This window comes from Pyxicephalus adspersus, chromosome 7 (assembly GCF_032062135.1).
Source record: "Pyxicephalus adspersus chromosome 7, UCB_Pads_2.0, whole genome shotgun sequence".
Classification (NCBI taxonomy): Eukaryota; Metazoa; Chordata; class Amphibia; order Anura; family Pyxicephalidae; genus Pyxicephalus; species Pyxicephalus adspersus.
In genome coordinates this window covers 77,427,279-77,447,424 of record NC_092864.1, presented here as the reverse complement: position 1 = coordinate 77,447,424, position 20,146 = coordinate 77,427,279, and the positions used below count along the sequence as shown (strand labels likewise).

The following is a 20,146-nucleotide window of genomic DNA, read 5'->3' as shown; positions in this document are numbered from 1 at the left end:
TGAATTCCTATATATAATTATCTTAATATAATCCACTATTTGCGGGATAATGTTGTATAGTAAAATGTATGTTGCTTACTTTTTCTTTTTTCTTCCGAAAAGGGGTTTGGTTTTCTGTTAAATATTTTGTTTGGTTTTGTTGAAAATGTCTACTATACTCCACAAAAACAGAAAATTGAGGTGGGGCAGCGGTAGCCAAAAGTGCTTGACTTGTCTTGATTTGTATTATTATGTACTTTTTTATACTGTCAAAAACGATTGTACTGTTTATTAATGGTTAATAATAACTACCTGCTGCTAATAAAGGCATAATTTAAAAACAAAATACTACTGTAGCTAGTGGTGCATGCAAAAAGATGAAATACTGTTGTTGCCAGTTTTGTACATCCTGGCTATACTCAAAATGATTAACTGGGGAGGTCAAGCCCCCTTACCTTGGATGACCAACACCACTTTAACATGTTTGTACCTGTCCCTATACCTGTTATGGTATCTTTTAAATATTTGGGTATGGAAGTCTTCTCCTACAGACTGTGAGGATATTTATCTTGTCCCTCTCCTTGCATAAGTTAGAACCAAAACAGGGATGGCTAAAACTTCCCCTTTATGTTATGGTTGGAGGCAACTTCGTAACAATGGTACTTATGTTCCAACTCTTCTAAGTGCTACATAGGACTAAAGCAGTTTTAAAAGCCAAATAAATATAGCACTTTCTAATCCCTTAGTTTTTTTTTTATTACTCAACACATTCAGTCTAGTTGGCTGTTCACTGCATTTGTAGATTAGGGTCAACTTCCTATCCTTATATAGTTTCTATAACATACTTAAAGGATGACACACACTTGGAAGATCTAACCCCTTCTTGTGCCTTCTTGTCTGCAACACTTTTTACTCCCATCTGGAAAAAGCATTACACAAGACAACAAAAAACATTTTTTTTTATTAATCAGAAACCACAACACGCTTTTGTAAATCAGTTTTGCACATTGATTTTAGATCTTCTTTCAGTTTTTTTCCTATCGCGTTAGTTTACATTGTGATTGCCTGTATTTTTAACTAAAGCACCATTGAAGTATATTTTTCGGTATATTCAGTGTGAAGTCGAATAGGCATAAAGTGATATAACTATAGGGAAAGGGTCAGTCTGCTACCACTTATTCTACAAAAATTCTGAGTAAAATATTCTTGAGTACACTGCGTCTGAATTGTTGCGTACAGCATTGGTACAGCAATCCAGTAATAGTCGTCCATCATACTCTGAATGGGAGCTCAGAGCCTCCTGGGATGTGTGACGTAGGCTCCTGGCTGCTCCTTCAGAAGGGGCATTTTTCTACACTGAGGGGAAAGAGTGCAGATCTCATTCATGAGCAGTGGGATCAGCACTCTTTTTTTCCCCTTTACAGCAATCTCGCACCTGGGTCACCAGGGTGACATAGCCAGAAGGAGGGTGAAGATGGCGGCAACTGGCACTTCCTCTGTGCCTAGGCAAAGGAGAATTCCAGGACAGCGCAGGACCTGATCAAGGAAAGTTCCAGCGCGATGGTGGGATCTGGGTAAATAAAGTGTCTTTTTTTAATTTTCAGTTTAGTTCAGCTTTTTTTTAACTTTTTAACCAGCTATGTACAAACTATCAAGCTCTACAATCAGCAGCATCAAAAGCTGCTTTTACTATACTAAAAAGTATCTTACTTAGAGAGAGTGAATACAACAACCAAATTCTATCTTGTCTGCCTATGAATTGCCTTGTTACTGCTTTACTGAAAGGACCTCACTCACTTTTTAAAATGATTTGGTTTCCTGACTATATTTTTGGATAATTTATAGAAATGTTAATAAACACGGATTAAAAAAGAATATTTTAACATGATATATCAACAGAGTACTAATAGATGGCAAGAGAAAAACAAATCCTTACACAGAGCACATGTAACATAGTGTTTATTACATTATCTGTACACACACACACACACACACACAGTATGTTTGTGTGTTTTCATGTCTAAGAATCTGTCTCTTTAAAAAACATTTCTTCAATAAATCTTATTTGTGAAGAATCACATATCCTAATGCCTGTGGGAACAATTAATGCTCATTTCAGAATGTGTTCATTTGTGGCCACCCCTTTGTGCATGGTTGAGTTGTGTGGGTGTTTACCACCTGTGGGATCATATGAGTTCAATCATATATTCAGTGTTCCTATAGTAAGGAAGCGAACACTGTACTCGCTCTGCTACCTACTTGTGTTTAAAATAATATATTGTGTTTTTAATTTGTTCTTTATGAGTTTGTAATGTGAGGATTGTGAATTTAGATTTAAGAAAGTAAAATAATTTTTCTGCTGTTCTGAGAGATAACATACATGTATTTTATATTTTGCCTTTTGTTTTTTGGAGAGATGGGTAGCCCCATTTGATAGCTATTGGTTTACTGTATATATTTGCTTATTGAGGAAAAAAAACTGTTGCCTCATTTTAACATTTTTTATTTCAATTTCTTATTTTCAGTTAACAACCAGCCAATGCTTCACTATATTAGAGATAAAACAGCTGTTCCATACTTTTCTAATTTGGTTTGGTTTATTGGAATCCATGTTATTGAGCTTGATAAGTGTGTCCAGACTGATGAAGAGTAAGTATACATAAAAAAAAAAATCTGCATGGATATGACATACCTTGATATTGGTGATTCTAGTCTCTGCTCTACTGTTAACAAATGTAATCTATGTGCCTGTTTTGAGTAGGTTCAATTTAGTAAGTTACCAGACCAGGAGAAGTATCCTAATTTACATTTTTTGTTTAGTAAGATTATAGTGAATTCTGAAAATTACAGTAACTCAGAAATAGGAGGTCTTTTAGCTAGTGTTTAGGCTTTGTGAATTGAACCTATTGTGTTTATTTTGGGAATATATATATAATGAGTGAAAGCACTCTGATCTATTGATTAAAACTTGTAACCTACAAGGTGTTTCATCAGTGTCATTCAAGTGAGTGATTGATGTTTTAGGCCTTCTTAGCAAATTTATAGTTATGTGAAGTCAAATTCTTCTTTTTTTGCAGTCCAAATTTCCCTATGCCTTTATCTTGTGCTCATTATTTCAGGATATCTAGGACACCAAGCAGTCACCTATGCAGTCCTATTATCTGACTGTTCATCTTTATCCACTATATATCGCTCTAAGCAAGGAATGAGAACTGCAGTGCTAGTACCATATTTCAACTTGCATGTAACATGGCTTTTAGAGCATACTAGAATGATGTGCCTATAATCTGAATCTCTTTATTAAGCAAGGAGTTTACAACAGGTCTGCAAGGAATGTACACTTACCAGCCACTTTATTGGGCATCTGTTTAACTGTTTGTTAACGTATATATTAAATCAACTAACCGCATGGCAGCAACTCAATGCATTTAGGCATGTAGATTTTGTCAAGCTGACTTGCTGAACTTCAAACCAAGCATTGGAATGTGGAATGATTCAAAGGAAGGGGGTCTTACCAATAGGAGTTCCTAGATTAACTAAGGTTGATAACTGCCACGTTTGGATACATCTATAATGGAGACACAATGAAGGAATGAGCAGGCTTTTACTAGCAATCCTATTTTAGAGAAACTTATTGTTTATTCACACAGTGAGTCCTATTTCCAACATAGGTCAACTGCACTACTGTATGATTCAAAGAGTCGCTTTAACCTTAAAAAAAAAAAAAAAAAAACACGTACCTTGCTTTGTTACTGTCCCCTGGCATCCTGCTGGTCCCCGCAGGTCTTGGGGACACGTCTGTCTTCTTCCATTTCCCACTGCGAACTGCAGAGATGCGAGATTTGCGGTTTCCTGGTGACGACGGTGCCGGCGGGAGGATTGGCGGGAAATTCAAATATTTTTTGAATAATACAAAATAGCTGTATTGAGTCCAATACAAAGAAATCTTCATATTATATTTATATAATTATATTATATATGCTACTGAACAGTTCTTTTACATGTTTAACTATACATATTTTTTTAAAGATTTTTTTTTTCAAAGTTTATTATTAAATTTATTAACTATTAGACATATTTTGGTGAGTTTTGCTTAAGAACTATGGCCTACAACGTAAAATAAATTTCCATGCAAAATAATTGTAACACTTTTTGTACGAAAATTTGGACAGAATGAGAACCCTAGGGAGGTTAAACACTTATTTGTACAATGTATAACTTTGAATCATACAGTAGTGTAGTTGACCTATGTTGGAAATAGGACTCAATCACTGTGTGAATAAACAATAAGTTTCTCTAAAACAGGATTGCCAGTAAAAGCCTGCTCATTCCCTCATTGTGCCTTCATATTAGAATGTGGAAGATGTGATTTAACTGACTTAGAAAGCAGTATGGTTGTTGGTGCCAGGGAAGGTGGTGAGTGTTTTAGAAACTACTGATCTACTAGGTTTTTTGTGCTGAACAATATCCAGGGTTTACAGGAAATTTTGTTCAATGATAGAATAATATTTAGTTAAGCAGTTCCCTCTGCAAAAATGCCTTGTTGTTCTCAGAGGTCCGAGGAGAATAGTCAGACTGATTCAAGCTGATAGAATAGCAAGGGTAACTTAAATAACAATTTGGAATGCAAAAGAGCATCTTTGAACACACAACACATTGAACATTGAAACAGATGAGCTACAGCTCAAATTTACTTACCTTTATTTATGACAAGATCTTGATCCACCCACAAACACAAAGGAAATTCCCAAGCTGACTATTAAAACAAAAAAAACCCTAAACATTTCCATTAATAACTATCCTTTTATATGATATTAAAAAATGCCAGTGTCTTACCCTCATGACAGCCCAGCTTGTTAGCAGAAGATGGTGGGACAGCCATTGTCCTGTCCTCATCACTGTTCAACATGTGCTAGCCAGTGTCCCACTCTTGTCTATACCAAGCACTTGTAAGCACTTTATGTTTATCAGGTTTGGTTTTCCCAAGGAGATCCTCACAGATCAGAGCACTGCTTTTATGTCCTACGTAATGGCTGCCTTGTGTAAGCACTTAAAGATCAAGAAATTGTGGACCTTTTTGTAGCAGCCATAGACGCATAGCCTGGTTGAGCGGTTTCATAAAACCCTAAAGATGATAAAGAAGTTGTACAAGTGTTATTCAACATTTGAGACAACCCAAAGGCCACGACTGGGTTTTCACCATTTGAGTCAGTATATGGGCATAGGTCTCGGGGACTGCTTGACTTGGCGAAGAAAACATAGGATAGTCCAGCCCCCATAAAAGTGTGGTAGAGCACGTTCCCCAGCTGCAGGAACATGTTGCCAAGGTGAGTGCCCAAAGCCGGGTTTATAAGTCAGCCAAGTTAAGACAGTTCCCGGTGGGGGACATAGTGGCTGTACTCATTCCCACCATAAGTATATTTCTGGTTAGGTGGCAAGGTCCTTTTTAGGTGGTTGAAAAGGTTTGTAGAAGTGAATTCCAAGGTTCATCAGCCAGGGAAATGAAAGCTCTATTATATTTATCATGTGAATCTGTCACAACCCTGAAGGGAGAAAACCCCATATCTGCCATAACTCATGTGAGTGTTGAACCTCGAGTCAGTGTTGATATTGTAAGGACAGCCTCCACACTTACCAAGCATTAGGTTTAGCAGACCAAAGTATTCTTTCAGAGAACTAAAAAGACGTTTTCTGACTTTCCTTGGCTCACTAAAATTATAGAGTACAATATTATTACATAGCCTAAGGCAAAGGTGTTTGTCAAACCCTACTGTATACCAGAGGTATGATGCAAATGTATCTCAGTCAAGGTAGCACGGATGTTAGAATTGGATATAATCAAGGAGTTGCAGAGTGAATGGTCAAGCCTAATTGTGTTGGGACCCAAGCCCAATAGATCTCTGCGATTCCATAATGATTTCAGAAAAATTATTGAGATCTCCAAGTTTGACGGTTATCCATTGCCACAAGTGGATGAATTTGGCAGATATTGGCATATACTCTTGGCCGAGGAGGCCCTTGATGGTCACTTCCACTATACAATAAGCCTCATTTATTTGGATGATATTGTCATCTTTAGGATGAACTGGGATACTCATCTGGCAAAAGTTCAGGCAGTGTTGGATACTTAAAGGAAATGGGTTTTTATGGTGAATTCAGGAATGAAAGAAGTAAAGTATCTTGGGTACTTCATGGGTAGTGGGTTGGCAAAACCTCAGGTAGAAAAGACAGTGGATTCAATTTTTGTACCCAATTTGTCTGCTTCAAGGAAAGGGCATAAATCAGTGATGGTAGACTGGAACACACATGTTGAAAAAGCATTTCAGGAGTTTAAGCACTTCTCAAGAGAATTTGTTGCGCAGACAGATGCCTCTAAAGTGGTACTTGGAGCAGTTTTGTTACAGGTTACTGAGGAATAGGTACATCCTGTAGTTTTTCTAAGTCAGAAATTGCAAGGAAAAACTATGCTGTGCTAGAGCTGTGCCTGGCAATAAATCTGGAGAAAATTCCATTTGATTTCTGGACATGTCTCTCTAACATGGATGAGAAAAAAAAACAAGGCTGGTGACTCAATGGTTTCTTTCGCTTCAGGAGTTTAATTTTGAGGATGAACACAGACCTGGAAAAGAGTGCCAGAATGCTAATGCCCTTTCCAGGGTTTAAGAGACTCCATCGCATTGGGGTTGAGGTGGGGGGGGGTATGTACGGGTTCACAGGGATAAAACCAGGGTTCATTTTAGGAAACAGTCCAGAATCAGTAGAGATCAACTCTGTGAGGGTTGCCATTAATTTGTTGCAGGGCTATTGGGTGGGCCCTAGCATTCAAACTAGGTATACCACTGAGTTTAGCACCAGCCACACAGGAAGTCTGGCCATAAATACCACATGTGCACTGTTAGGTCTGGAAAGTGGAATTGCATAGGTAGGCTGCAGACAAGCTCTGCTGAGGAGCTATTTTTCTTTTGGGTGAAAGCTGTGTATTCAATTTAACTGTGGAATTATTTTTAAGATGTACTGTAGAGGACTGTACTGTGGACTCCGAGAACTCTGCATTCTCTTACAAGCTGATCTAAGCTACTTTTAGGTTTTGATTATGATGATTGGTTTAGGTTTTGTTTATGATTTGATTATGCTGAAGAAACTTGTATTATTTTTGAGCAAATAGAGATACACCTTTTATAAACTGTTCCACATTCTTGCTGCAAGTGCTATTCCCCCTCACAGACTGGCTCTTAAATATTTGGCCTAGGAAGGAATGTTGTCCTCCAAGAATACAGAACAGAAATAAGAATGTTTCAAGTCAATTCTACACAAGCACTCTGGAAATATATTCCCATTGGCCTAGGTTTAAGCAGAAAATATTAAAACCTATGTGGATCACAGCTAATGTTAACACTGTTAACAATGTTAAGCAATATAGAATAAAAAAAGGGCATTCCAATAATAAAAAAATAGAGGATCACCTTCAATATTTGAAAATAATGATGCAAATCAAATGTGCAAAAATTCAAAATTAAAGATTGCAAAAGAAAATAGCAAAAAGATCTCATCTGTGCATTACAAGATGACTCGGGGTTGGTGAATGGGGAAAAAGATTTACTAAACACTTTTTTTTCAGAAAGGACCTCATGGATTACACCCGTGTGTCCTCAAAGAGCTGAGCTCTGTTAATGCAAAGCCATTGATTCTAATTTTTAGAGACTCTTTAATCATTGGCATGGTACTAATGGATTGGCGGAAGGCCATATTGGTACCTATCCTTAAAAAGGTAGCAAAGTAATTATCAATTAACTACAGACCTGTAAGTTTTCCTTCTATGATTGGAAAGATACAGGAGAGATTGAAGACCCACATAGAAGAGTTTGAATGATATTACATAGTTAAATAACACTAGGGAATGCATTTTTTGTTGAGTTTGATATTACACTTGTTTTTTTACTCATTTTTGGGTGATGAATCCAGAAATAACCTCAGTTTTTTGCGATTACACCCACTTTTTACGATACAGGGTACCTTCTATTTTTGTAAAAAAAAAATACAAATTTTACATACAATGAAAAAATAAATAATAAAATGAATGTACTGTTTATTTAAATTTCTTTTGTTCATACAAAGGATTTATTGTAACTGTATAACATTTTTTTTACAGTAAAACATTTGAAAATTAATTGGGTAAGCAAGCAATTAAGGTAAAAAATGTTGCTTATAGCTTTTCCTGGAGTGTTCAGTGTTAGGACAATCCTGCCGGATGCTCCAACAATAGTCAGCCATCATATGTACATCCCATCTATAACCTTCATATCTTGGTGGAATTGTTCACCTTGCTCATCACTGACTGCACCAACGTTTTCGGGGAAGTTAGAAAGATGGCTATGAAGAAAATGCGCCTTGATGCTCATATTGCAACCAAACATTTTGTAGCTCTCCAAGAGTTTCCTGGACAGTATCTGTGTAATTTTTTTGCTTGTGTGTTTCCAAGAAAGTCCTTGACAATGGCTTTAATTGATAACCAAGCATTCTTTTCGACTTCTGACATTGTCCTGATGAAATGTTCTTTGATGAGTGGCCGAAACTGTAGACCATCAAAAACACCGGCCTTTATTTTTTTCAAATGACAGGCTTGGAAATGCCAAAATTAGGTACTTGAAACAGTCTCCTTCAGTTGGCAAAGCTTTGACGAACTGCTTCATCAGATAATGATAATAATATTCTTTCTATCTTCAAGTGGCTCATGTAGAATGTTTGGATTACCTGGTTTTAGGGCTGATCTTGGAGGCCAATTCCTTTACACCCAATGCCTCTCACAAGCTCCTCTGTCCCACATGCCCAGGTAACAGGGATACTTGGTGTATCCGCATTGTTTTGCTGACCAAGAAGGAAGCATACCATTTTAAGGTCAACACAGATGACCCAATTGTGTTGGTGATATTGCAACAACTCAATGATTCTCTTTATTTCTGCATATTCTTCACAAAGAGAAACTGAATGGCCAATTGGGTCTGACCCAAATATATTGCCATTGTAAAATAGGACACACTTTAAGCTCCGCTTTGAGCTATCGGTGAATAGTCGCCATTCAGTTGAATTTTAGATTGGAATTCCCAATTCCTCTATTAAAGCAGATATGTTATGGCAATACACAAAGCCACTGTCAGTTCTAAAGTACTGCAGAAATGCAATTTCTCTGGTTCAAAAGTACGATACCTTTGTTCCTTTTTCAAGTAAGTTTTTCTCATGCAGTCCTGATGCTAGGAGTTTTAAAGCCTTCTTCGATAGTCCAAAATCACGTGCCAAATCACTCAACTCATGCTGTTCAAATAGCCTACGAACAGAGTCCTCTTCAATTTCAAATTCTTCATTATTGTTGTCACCTAGTTCATTACCATAATCATGTTCTTCAAGAGAGGGTAGTGTAACTAAAACCGGCACTGGGATTTCATCTGAATGAGCCACTGGGTGTATATCTGATGGTAGACTAGGATACTCTGTTACATTTATTTTTCTTGTTAAATCCTGATGTTTTCACTATACAAAAGTAACAAGCTCTTGGCTCCCGCCAAACCATAGTTATAGCAAATGGTGTCTTATCACTTGTTACCTTTGTCCACATATCTGTAAACCCTCTATACACTGTTTGTGCACTTGAGTGGCCCAAGACTTATCTTGATCACCACGTTTATCTCTGCACATGTGCTGATGTTTGCCCTTTGACTAAGAATGGTGAAACTGCCGCAGATTTAACAAAATGAATCAGGGTTGTTTAGGCACTTACAACAAGAAACAGAAGAGCAAGACATGATCTGAAAGAAAGAAAATATGTGTGTAAGCAAATAAAGGGTTAAAGAAAAGAGGGTTGCGGCTCACGAAATTGCTTGCGATACTTGTTTGTATATTTGTAAATCTGCTTGTTCATACACAATGCAATTACAGGTTCAAAGTGTTGACCAAAACGCCTGTTAGAATACTCACAGGGTTTTGGTATTCATTTAAATTTTACATACATATTCTAAATAGTCATAGAAAACAAAGTGAGAGTAACCGCGTTTCGTGTATGAAATCCGACACGTTTTGCCACAAAGGGCTTCCTCAGGAATTGGTTATTGTACGGGTGTAGCAGTCTGCATATACATATATCATATGTATATACATATATCAAAAGAATAAATATAAAAATAGACAAAAAACAGAAGAAAAATGCACTGCGTACATTACATTCATATATAAATTACACAGTATATAGAATGCTATTCCTTATGAACTGATAACTATAAATTCAGTGTTTGTATGGTGATAGTATAACACTTTTTATATATAATATCGGAAAAAAAATAAATATACAGTATATAAATCTTAAGGTATTTACTTAAATTGTTGTGTTGGGTAACTCAAGTGAATAAAGATACAGATAAAATTTGAGGAATTAAATTACAGATGTATCTGTATACAAATAAAATATATATAAAATTTAGTGTATGCTCTGTGTAATTATTTCTATATATAAGGTTCCAAAGTGTTTTAGATGATACATACCTGCATCATATTATTATGAGATACAATTAAGAGGACCATAAATGTTAAATAGATGTATATCCATTCATGTTCCTTTCTTGTGATCATCAAGGCAGGACGATGTCCCTGCTATTCTAATCTGGCTCGTGTATTCCAGGTTGGTAATGGGAATGCATTACTCCTGTGACAGTGGAGTGTTATGCACTGTCACTTCGTGATTAGAATTCCTAGATGGATGATGATATCTTACTGTGGTTTGAAGATCAGGTACAGCTATCTCCTGTGGCATGTAGGTCCAGCCAGACGGGCTGTGTGTTTACTTCTGGTCTCGTGGCGGGGTATCGCAGGTGCATCCTTTCGGGCGCGTGCGTTGTACCACTCCCACATATGACGCAGGTTCCCCCTGATGTCAGCGGGACTCCTGTTCATGTGCCAAGAGAGCCGACAAGGAGCTGTCAGTTTCCCTGGGCATGCGCCAAGAGAGCCAACAAGGAGCTGTCCGTTTCCCTGGGCATGAGCTTGTGATCTGCCCAATAGGGACGGTTCATACGGGGGAGAGGAGGTGGCTCGGGCAGAGAAGATGCCTGTGAGCCATCAAAACTCTATACAGTGGCCCCCGGCCCCCGTAAGTCTAATTGAAGAGGAGGGGGAATCTAAGGAGAAAAACATGAATGGATGATACTGATTAACCCCCCTAGTGGAAATCCCGGTGTGGGTCAGGGTCGAAACCACTTGCAAAAGCGTTAACCCCGAGTCACACTCAGGGTAACTTTAGAAGCCCCTCTTACCGGACAATCCCGCTGTGATGCCGGGGTGTGTGTCCATCAGAGGGCGTGGCCTGGGCGGGAAATTTAAAAGCAGATCAATGAGTAATCTGCTTTTAAATGCCGCACGGGTCTTTGACCTTGATTGTCCTGATTGATTACTGGAGACCACATGGCATCTAAAAGGCATCTCGTTGGCGCAAGCACTGTTTTGGATGATTTTGAAAGCAGCAATGGCGATTTAGAGACCCTTGTGGAATTGAGCGATAGTGATTTACCAGGAAATTTGCCATTAGACAGCGAAAGTGAACTGAGCAACCATTCTGCACTTGAGGTCAGTGCTGTGCGCACATGGTGCCCTATTGACCTTGATGCGGACCAGACAGCACTGCCAGTGTGGTCATCCTGCAGAGATTTGTGGGCAAACCCGTGCAGAAGTGGTACTGGTCCAAGAACAAAATGCTTGCCACGTCATTCTTTGGCACAGTCATGCCAGAATATTGCTTTTCCCTCATAATGAAGTACCTGCACTTCCCAAACAATGAAGAATTTGATGAGACTACCCATCCTGCACCAAAACTGAAAAAAATTTGGGAAGTGTCTCAGATGATTCTACAAAATTTCCAGCAAACCTATGTGCCAGAAAGAGATGTCAGAATTGACAAAAGTCTAATGGCTTACAAGGGGAGGCTCAGCTGGGTGCAGTACATTGCACGATTTGGCGTGAAAACGTATATGCTGTGTGAATCCTCATCTGGCCACATTGGGAACACAGTACTGTACATTGGAAAGGGACACAGTTCAACTCCAGATACAGCCATTATCGATTGGCAACAACTTCGGTGCTATCCCTCATTGAGCCATTGGATCAGGGCTATTGTGTCACACCTGATAATTTCTACACATCTCCTGAGCTTTATGAGTTCCTTCTGCAACACAGAACAGATGCCTATGAAACCGTTAGGGCTAATCGGCGCAACCTGCCATCACTGTTTGCAAAAGGGAAGAAATTGTTGCCTGGCAGAAAGGCAAGATGATGGCCCTGAGATGGCGTGACAAGAAAGATGTGTGCCTGATGAGTACTGTCCATGACCAAGCCATGACATTCTACCCAGCGATGAGGAAACAGCAAAGGAAGTACTACAAAAAGATTTTCAGGCATCTACTTGAGCAGTGCCTATAGAATGCCTACATTCTGTACAGAAAAAAATGGGCCTGTGAATCATTCAGACTTCATTTTGCAAGTTTCCAAATCCATAGTCAACAACCACCTAACACCATCAGTGGCTATGAATAGACCTGGACGTTGTGCTTCAATCGTTGTCAGCCCAGAATGCCTTACTGGTCGTTACTTTATTGAAAACATCCCACCAACCCAGAAAAAGGCAGCACCTACATGGACATGCATGATTTGCTGCTCAAAGATCGATGACAGTGGAAGAAAGTAACGCAAAGAAACCAGGTTCTACTGTCCTTACTGTGATGTTGGACTTTGTGCAGCACCCTGCTTCAAAATCTTCCACACCCGGGATGCCTACTAAATATGTAAATATTTTTTTTCTCCAAAATCTGTATTTAATATATATTATAATTTATAAATAATATTGCACCCTTGTTTGGAAAATTTCAGTGTGAATTTTTGATAAAATATTTTGTTTTACATTTGTATTTTACATAAAACATTATTACATTTTTAGTCTATTATTTCATTCTTTCATAATTATTATATTATAATTTATGATTATAATATAATAAATATAATTATTATACCTGAGAGTTAATCCTAAGAATTACAGGCCCACAATAAAAAACAAAAATTTCTATGCAAAATAAAATAGGTTCACTTTTGCATAAAAAAACTGACAAAATTAAAACGCTAGGGGGGTTAAACTATGGTGGACAGGGAGAAAGCATGTGTATGTGTGATCATGATCTTAGAGTCAATATACATATTATGAGCAAATGTAATGAACATTGCATATGATTAGCAAAATTTTCCCAAAGTGTTTACATCTAAATACATAACATATTAACAATCTATCTAAGAAAACATTTCACATATTAACAATAAATGTCAGAAAAAAAATGTCAGTTTACATAATTGATCACATTTAATAATTTTGTATTTATCCTGCTAGTGTTACTTGTAACTAGGGGAGGAAAAATGGGAGGGGGGGGTTAGGTCTTATATGTTCTTCTTGAGGGTAGCTTTAGACTTGTATGTTTGTATTATTGTTTACAAAAATGGTTTTAAACCTAGTGTTTTATTTAAACCGGGGGGTAATGTTGCTCTTAGGTTGACTATCCATTTGGTCTCAGTTTGTAGCATACGTTTGTCAAGATCAGTGCCTCTTTGGTTTGTGGATAAGTGTTCTAAACCATAGAATTGATGGACCTTGGGATTATATTTGTGTTTGGTGCTATGGGTGTTATGATTTTGCCTACTTCTATGGAATGTATGTGTTCATAAATCCTTTGTTTAAATTGTTTTTTGGTTTTTCCTATATAGAAGCAGCCACATACACATATGATCATGTATATGACTCCTTCCCTCTTGCAATTAATGTAGTCATTTGGTCTATGGTTTGTACCATTGGGTAATGTAATCATGAGGGCTTCCTTAACCCACTGACACTGGTTACAGCATCCACATTTGAAAGTTCCTCAGACCTTCTCTCTCTCTGGGGGGTTCCTATTCTCCTGGAAATGGCTTGACACCAGGTCGTCTTTTAGTGATTGTGATTTTCTAAAGGTGATTTGGGGTTTACTTCCAATGAACTTGCTGGTTTTAGGATCTAAAGTCAAGATGTGCCAATTATGTCTCAAAATTTTGTATATGAAATTATGGTTAGCATTCTATCTTGTGATTAATCTTACAGGGTCAGTAGTGTCCGTTGTGTGTTTTGCTGATTTAAAGATAAGTTCTTCTCTATGTTGGTTTCTCTCTTTTGCTGTATGCCTTTCGAAGAAGTTTTTTGGGAAAGCCTCCTTCGGGCAGTCTCTCTTGAAGAAGTTTGGCTCCTTTTTTAAAATCCCACTGATTTGTACAGTTTCTTTTAAGCCTGAGATATTGACTGTAGGATATGCTATTGACTAGGGACTTTAGATGGGTGCTTCTAGCGTGAAGAATGGTGTTTCCGGCCATGGTTTTCCTAAAAAGTGTTGTAATTGTTAGGTCCTTATTAATCTTAATAAAGAGATCCAGGATAGGGAGTTGAATTTTACTTTATTCCATAGTAAATTTGAGGTTGTATTCATTATGTTTGATGTGATCAAAGAATTTTTTGGACAAGGGATTCTGGGCCCATCCAAAAAAGCAGGACATCATCAACATATCTTTTCCAGCATATGATGAATGGCTAGTCAGGGGGCTTGAGAACAGGGTTTCCTTCCACTTGCCTAGAGACAGGTTTGCGTGGGAGGGGAGCATACCTTGTTCCCATTGCGACTCCCTGTTGTTGTAGGTAGATGTTGCCATCAAAAGTAAAAGTATTTTTGGTAAGAATGAAAGATAATGAGGCTGTAAGGAAGTTATTTTGATCTGTGGCCTGGGGGTGTAGGCATTTTGTAAACATTGAGAGATAGTGTGCACTCCTAGTTTGTGTGGTATGCTGTTGTATTGTGATTCCACATCAATTGTTACAATCCATGTGTAAGGCGGGACTGTCATTTGATTTGTAAACTTTAGGACATCTATCGTGTCCTGTAAATAGGAGGGTAAATTTGTGACTAATAGTCGTAGGTAGGTGTCTATAAGATCGCTTGTGTTTGCAGGGAGAGATCCTTTTTCTGATATAATTGGACGGCCTGTTGGGTGGAGCAGGTTTTTGTGTATTTTAGGTAGAACATAGAATGTGGGGGGAATTGGGTGCTTAATGGTGAGGAAATCTTTGGTTTTGGAGTCTATGTATTTTCACTAAAAGCTTGCCAGATTAGATCATGGTATTCCTGTTTATGGGAGAGTAGAGCCCTACTCTTGGGATGGTATTGTACCACTCTTTGTTATTCAAAATGTCACAACATATTTGTTTGTAATGGTCGCTATTTAATACTATGATTTTTCCTACCTTATCTGACAGTTTAATAATAATATTTTTCTGTTTTTTGAGGGTATAAAGAGCTTTTTGTTGTGCTTTGATAAAGTGAGAGTCATTTGTATCCATCCTTGGGTTATTGTTAATGAATTTGTTCTGTGACTGTGTTAATGAATGTTTGTATGTGTGGATTGTTGGAGGCTGGAGGGAAGAAGGTGGATTTAGGTTTCTTGGTGGATTTAGAATCAGGATGCCCAATTGTGTGGATGTCCTTGAAGTCTGTTGTCCGTGTGTTATTAGGGTTACAGAGAGAAGGTATGAAGGAGTATGAATGCTGGGTTCCCTAGACCAAACGACGGAATAAACACTCCCTTCTGGAACATCACATGCTTGTTGCACTCGGCAATCTCTCTATTTACTATGTTATATAGAAGCACAGAATATATTTGGGTAATAAAGTTTAAAAGGAATTACTCCAGAGACCGTTGATCTAGCGAGCATTCAATGGCCTTGCAGGATCTGGAAGGAATTTTTTTCCCTTGTTGAAGTAAATTGAACCACATTTTATAGAAGGTATTTTGCCTTCCTCTGGATCAGCTATGCATATAGAGTGCTATCTGGAATATGCAGGTTTCTAGTATGTTTAACTGACACTAATATTTTAACTGATTTTTAAAACCTGATAAAAAGGGGAACAAACTGATGATATATTTACACCTAAAAGGCCAAACTTTATTATTGGTAATAACTTTCATGTTTTTGCAAATAGTTATATATATATCTCAACAATCCTTTTATATCAGTGTTCAACCCAGAAATTTTTTAATGCTGGGTGAGTAGAAATTGTAGGTGGGTGGCAGCCCATGTATTGTGACCCAGCTAAAAGGAGCTGGGGAGAACACTCTTGTGTACCAATGCTTTATATGTTCTAAAGCATTGGCACACAACCATTTGGACGTCACAAACCACTAAATTTGTGGACTCCAGACCTTGCAGGGAGCCGTGTGTCAGTTAAAGGAGAAGGAACTTCCCCCAGAGTGACATCATGATGCCACAACCCGCCCATCACCCTGAGCCTGTGATGCATATGGGAGACATGGTCTGCGGCTCTGGCTGGTGCGCCTTCTGCTGACCACCTGATCTCCCAGACTACAGGTTGGGGACCGCTGTTCTAAAGCATTAGGGAATGCAAATTCAGGCTTGGTATTCTTGATTCAAGGAGAGCAAATTTTAAGAAAATTTCAGGTTTGTTCAGTGCTATAGAAATAAGCTCTTCATTGACTATAATTCCATTAATTGTCTGAACATCCCCATAATTAGGGGATGGTGTTTTCCCAAGAATAAGCAATATTAAGCCAGGTAGTGCTAAAAGTAAAGCAAACCAACATTTGCTCCTGCCTAGATAAATTGGGAACCGGCTTATTTAGTAAGATTTATAAGCTTCCAATGGGTCCCACCTAATTTCAATATTCAGGACAGTTTGAATGGAGTTATAGACTTCACAGTACTTGTCCATACATGTCTGACTTATTGGTGCTTTTGGTAACCTGGCATCATGAGACTATGATTGAATTGGTCATGGGAAAGCTCTGAAACAGAATTTTTTTCTATCACTTGCTAGCAAATGCTTCAAACTAAATGTGGATCACTAGTGACATGAATGGAGTGTTGTAAGATGTTTGTTGTACGAGTGAATTGGACAACATGTTACTTTCATGAGGCTGAACTTTTCCTTATGGTCTTTTATGAGAATACCAGCAAAAACCACACACAAGTCTTATTTACATCAGGTAAGTTGTTCATTCGAGGTATGTTAGGTTTTTTTTTTCATTTGCCGCTGCCCTGTACTGTCTTAGCCTTGTTATTAACTTGGACCCATTGTTTTTGAGATACAGAATGGTGGGGGAGTATAGCAAACGCATAGCTCCCAACATGAGATTATGCCAGCTAAGAGGGGCTGAGCTTTGCTACACTTCCTTGGTTCTTCCTTCTGCTTTCCCCAATTTTCTTTTTATTTTAAATTCAGGCCTACTTTTAGGGAAGGATGGCTGCAGATCAGTCTTCTGTTCAATGTTGTGCTCCAGCCGTTAGGACTCGTGCCAGAGACCTATAAAGAAGAGAAGAAACAACCTTTGAGAGACAGTCTCAATCGGGCTCCTTCATCTTCTGCTGGTCATGCTGTGGACCCTCCTTCCTTAATCTGAGCCTGCTGCTTGTACTTCGTCTGTGGATATATTGTGCTTTTTTTCATGGTTCTACTTTGTTGACTCCTGTGGTTCCTGCTCCACTACCCCAGTCATTCTTCTCAATTGCTTCTTCCTCCTCCTCCTCTTCTGCTGGTTATGCTGTGGACCTCTGGTGCTGGTGGGATGCTTTGTTATTAATTTCCTCCATTCTCCTTTGAATCAGTTAGTGGCTAGGTTACCCCCAACTAACTCCCCCTTTACTGCTAGTGGTGGGGAAGCAGCTATTGCTTGGTGCTCCTGTCAGAGTGGTTTCTAGAGATTTCACCTCTGGCCTTTCTTCTCCCGACCACAGTGAGAGATAAAATTTGAAAGGGTAAATTTATAGATTTGCTTTTTCTCCTCCCCTCTACTAGGGAATAAAAAAATTATAAATAGGGTGAGGTTGAATACTGCTCCCGCCATGTTGTGAACTCTTTTCACTATTTCGTTATAGGCCTTTTGCATATATGTGTTTGTTCTGGTGGAGAAGTTTCCTGAGTGGAGCTGTGAGTTGTTTCAGCATGTGGCCCATAAGAATTTGTCTGGCTAAGGATGTGGGTTTGTGAATTCATTTGCTGTTTCCTTCCTCTTCCTGTTTTTTCAGAAGTATCTGCTATGAATTTATTTAGTAAAATATCTGGCTACATTCAAGTTCAAGCATACATGCAATCTTTGCCTAGGACATAATCCTGTGGCAAAATAATTTAAGAAATTGCTCTATCAGCAGCCCTCAAGGAAGCCTTTTCTCAATGGAGCACATGCTGGCGATGCTTCTCGAAATCCATCTTGGTTCTGGTCTTCCCAGACAAGTTGAGGGCGGATCTGTTTTTCTGTCATCCAGTTGTAGGCCTGTGAGGAACCTCTCTTCTGTGGTGTGCCATGAGGATGTAGCCTTGTATAAGATTAGTGAGGGTAGAGTGGCTGGCCCCTTTTCCTTCCCTCCTTTAGATTATCCAGATGGGTTTAGTTCCTAAAAAGGCCTTTTATGGGGTTGGCAGAAGTACACTAGGCCGGACTTTGAGTCCCGACCACCACCAGGGAACGCCCCCTGAAGTGAAATCCCTCGCCTCTGTATGCATTGCGGAGGGGAGGGTTTTACCTTCAGGGATATTTCCCTATTAACCGCGGTGGTGGAATATCAACACCAGTTGCGGTAAATAGGGGATCAACAGCAAGGAGGTGGCTCCGGAGGCTCCAGCTCTGGTAGTTCCTAATGCCCCCTGGCAGATCCGGCCGGCAATTTGCTGTTCCGGAGCAGCGGGTTGCCGGCCAGCATTAGGCCGGAACGGCCAGGGGGCGTTAGGCTGGAACAAACTACTGGCTAGGCCGTATCTGGCCTAAAGGCTGGAGTTTGCCAACCCCCGCCCTAAGGAAACGATGGCATTCCACTGAATTGATTTCGGTCACTTATTCATTGTTTGAAGACGCTCTTGAGACCTCTCTCGGCAGGGGTGCTCTCTTGGCAAAAGCTGACATATAATCTGCTTTTCCGCTTTTACCAATTCACCCATCTCCTTTTTCTTCTCTGGATTTTCTTTTATTGGCTTGTATTTTTTTGATAAAACCTTGCCAATTGAGTGCTCCGTATCCTTCCAGCATTTTGAACTTTTTTCCTCCTTTTAAAGTTGGGTGGTTCGCTATGAATGTAAGTTGGTAAATTTAGTCCACTGCTTAGAGGATTTTTTTTGTTTCTGGGTCTGGGTTCTTTCTTAGAATGTTTGACCCTACTTATGTCTTTTTCTGAAATCTGCTCCAGGGTGGGGGTCCCATGTCAGCTAAAAAAATAGTTTGCCCTACTACATGTTTGGAATTTCTAGGTATTCTGAACCATCAGTTCACTAATATTTTGCAGAATTTGTATTGTTTGCCTCACTGTCATGTTAATTTAGAAGGAGGGGTTCCAGACCTGTACAGGCCGGATTTAGTTTACCTTTTAAATGTGGGTCTCAATATTTTCAATTTGGGCCTTCAGTCGGCTATTGAATTGGCTTTGTTTGGTAGAGATGCCAGCCCTGTCTTCTGGTAGGGCTGGCCAGTAAAGGTATAAATGTAGTTTAAATTTAGATTGCTGTGGTAGCTAGGCTGTTTCCAGCGACTTAACAAATGTTACAAGTGATACCTCAGCTAACAAGTGTTCCCTGCTAACACATTTTTGAGCTAACATTTTTTTCCACTGTTTAGGAGTCTCGGCTAACAAATGTTAAAAAAAGAAAGAAAAAAAAAAAAACAGGAACAGGGCTTTCCTGCTTGTGTGAAGGACAAAGGCTGGAGGGGGGCAGTCAAAGCACAGCTTGCTCCAGAAGTAAATGAATGTCTAAACTAAAAAACTAAAGTTTTTTGTTTTTTATTTTTTTGCTTTGTTTGTGATTAACTCACAGTGCAGAGTAACTGACACCACCCTGCCTAATAATATGTTGACTGTTCCAATTGGGAAGCTGTTCATCTCAGCCTTTGATGAGTTTATGACCTTTTATATTGTGATTTTCACTATCTTATAAAACGTATCTTAATTGTGGGCAGCATCTAGAACTAATGAAATGATTTTCAATAGAAAGCTATGGGAAATCAAGTTTCGGCTAACAAAGATTTTGGCTAACAAATGTGATTCTGTAACGAATTACCTTTGTTAGCTGAG

At 38.8% G+C, this 20,146-nt stretch overlaps 1 protein-coding gene across 6 annotated transcripts in view; it reads left to right on the top strand.

Annotated features, from left to right (window-relative positions):
• Window positions 1–20,146, top strand: part of CLEC16A (C-type lectin domain containing 16A) — a 333,014-nt gene that overhangs the window by 110,585 nt on the left and 202,283 nt on the right. For all 6 annotated transcript variants that reach the window (XM_072419009.1, XM_072419008.1, XM_072419010.1 and 3 more), the window contains one exon: window positions 2,505–2,628. In XM_072419009.1, coding sequence (XP_072275110.1) covers window positions 2,505–2,628 — 124 coding nt within the window. The remainder of the gene's footprint in view (window positions 1–2,504; window positions 2,629–20,146) is intronic.